This window comes from Entamoeba nuttalli (genome assembly GCF_000257125.1).
Source record: "Entamoeba nuttalli P19 unplaced genomic scaffold asmbl_5714, whole genome shotgun sequence".
In the NCBI taxonomy this organism is placed as follows: domain Eukaryota; phylum Evosea; order Mastigamoebida; family Endamoebidae; genus Entamoeba; species Entamoeba nuttalli.
In genome coordinates this window covers 1-2,114 of record NW_008577634.1, presented here as the reverse complement: position 1 = coordinate 2,114, position 2,114 = coordinate 1, and the positions used below count along the sequence as shown (strand labels likewise).

Below are 2,114 nucleotides of genomic sequence, written 5' to 3'. Positions count from 1 at the left end.
ACTTATGGGTTGGAATTTCAATTAGGAAAAGGGAATGTAAGGGATATCTCTATTGATGGAAGAAGAGACATAATGTAATTGTTTAATTGATGGAATTGTTTCTTTTTATGAATAGATGCTTCAAATATGATTTATCTAAAAATAGAACATTCAACAACAAAACTATTTTTGAGTTATTACATAAAATTATGATTCTGAAAAGTTATTAAATTATTTTTTTTTGTATCATTCAATTTATTTCTTTTAAATTATTATTCTTTGGTTTCTTTTCAATATCACTGAAGAAGTTAAAATATTTCTCTAATAAATAAACTTAATAAAAAAAACTAAATTATTTTTCTTTACTGTAAATAGAATTTACTTTGATAAAAGTATTCTTTTAACTTTTTGTAGAAAAATAAATATTGGAATGAATTGAAAACAATTCTAACTTCTGTGTTGAGTTACTAATGTTATCAAATCTCACAAATTAAATATTTTTAATAGAACCAAATTAATAATGGCTTAAATCAATTAAACAATATTAAAAAAAAACTCTTTTTTAAACCAAATGGAAAAAATAAATAAAAACAATACTCATTTTTGAAGAAAATAACTAGTAATAATAACTGAGAGTCTTCTACAACGAACTTAAAAATTGATTAAAGATGATACCAATTAATAAAGGAATTTATCTATATGAATTTCAAAAAATTAATATCCCTTTACCAACACATTCCTTTTTGATTTCAGAGAATGAGAAAGGTTATTGTAATGTTTGTGGTAAATATTGTGAAAAAGATGAAACAGTATTATGTCAGAAATGTGGTATAATAGTGCATTACAATTGTTCAGAACATGCATATTCTTATTGTCTAACCAAATTATCGTATCTCAGTGGTTATACGTTAATCCTAGAAGAGTATCTTGCTGCTTCATATACACCTCATCAACCTCATTTAATTATAGAATCAACAACACATCCCTTTATTTGTCAGTCTTGTAATAGTGAAATTAAAGGGAAGTGTTATAGGTGTTTATGTTGTGATTCAGTATTTCATATTGATTGTAAGCCATTAAGAGATTGTAAATTATGTCGTACATCTGATCCTCTTCAACACCATATGCTTCATGGAGCAGATAAGTTTTGTTTTGTATGTAGAGAATCAATAGAAAGAAAAGCTGGATTTCATTGTTGTTGGTGTTCGGTAAATGTTCATGCCAAGTGCTTATCGTTATTACCATCACATTGTTCTTATGGTAAATTTGCTTCTGTCTTAACTAAACCTCATATAGAATCAAATCTTCTTGTTGTAGATTGTGTAAATAAATCAAACGAATTTTATTGGTCATTATTGCACTTAAATCCACGGCAATTAGTTTATTCTATAAAAGACTACAAGTCCCAAATCATTGTTTATTGTCAAAATCTTCAAAACTTTAATTCTAAATTATCTTTATTTACAAATGAAAATAAGATTATTGTTACTAATGGTGATTTAGCTCAAACCTTTGGTTGGAATATCCCTTTTAAAGATGTAATACAAAACATAACTCATTCAGTAGAAATTAATTGTGACATATGGAATATCAGCCATCTTAACAAAGAGTTTTGTTGTTATTGTGGTATAGGAATTGATGCATACCAATTAAGAACAAAAGAAAATGAATTAATTAAAATTATGTTAGAGAAACATATTCATGTGTTTCTCGGTGATAAACAACTTAATTTAAAAGGATTATGTGGAATTATTTTTATGAACATACCATTCTATCAAAGCACTAAATTTGTTGACCAACTAGATGCAACACTAAATGACAGATTAATAGAAATTATTGGCTTCACTTCTGCTAATCATTTTGCTGTTTGTAAATCTGGTTGTTTAATGCCAAAGCATATTGGAACTTCAAGAATTATCAAAGTTGTTGTCTTTGAAGAAATTGACTTTGAAATTGATGGATGTCTTTTAAAGTTATCTCGTGGAGTTTATGTGATTCAATCTTTCCGCCAATTAACATTCCTTGCTTATAAAAAACGTTAATAACAAAAAACTTCTCCATGTTTTATATTGAATAATTGTTTTATCTAATAATTTCTTTTTTAGAACAATCATAAATTTTGATATATATTACAA

General features: G+C 25.8%; 1 protein-coding gene across 1 annotated transcript; it reads left to right on the top strand.

Moving 5' to 3' along the window:
- Positions 1 to 647: 647 nt before the first annotated feature.
- Positions 648 to 2,021, top strand: ENU1_137000 (phorbol esters/diacylglycerol binding domain (c1 domain) domain containing protein; the record flags this gene model as incomplete). Its single annotated transcript, XM_008860218.1, has 1 exon — positions 648 to 2,021. One exon carries the CDS (start codon positions 648 to 650, stop codon positions 2,019 to 2,021), a length of 1,374 nt encoding a protein of 457 aa, XP_008858440.1.
- Between the last annotated feature and the right edge of the window lie 93 nt (positions 2,022 to 2,114).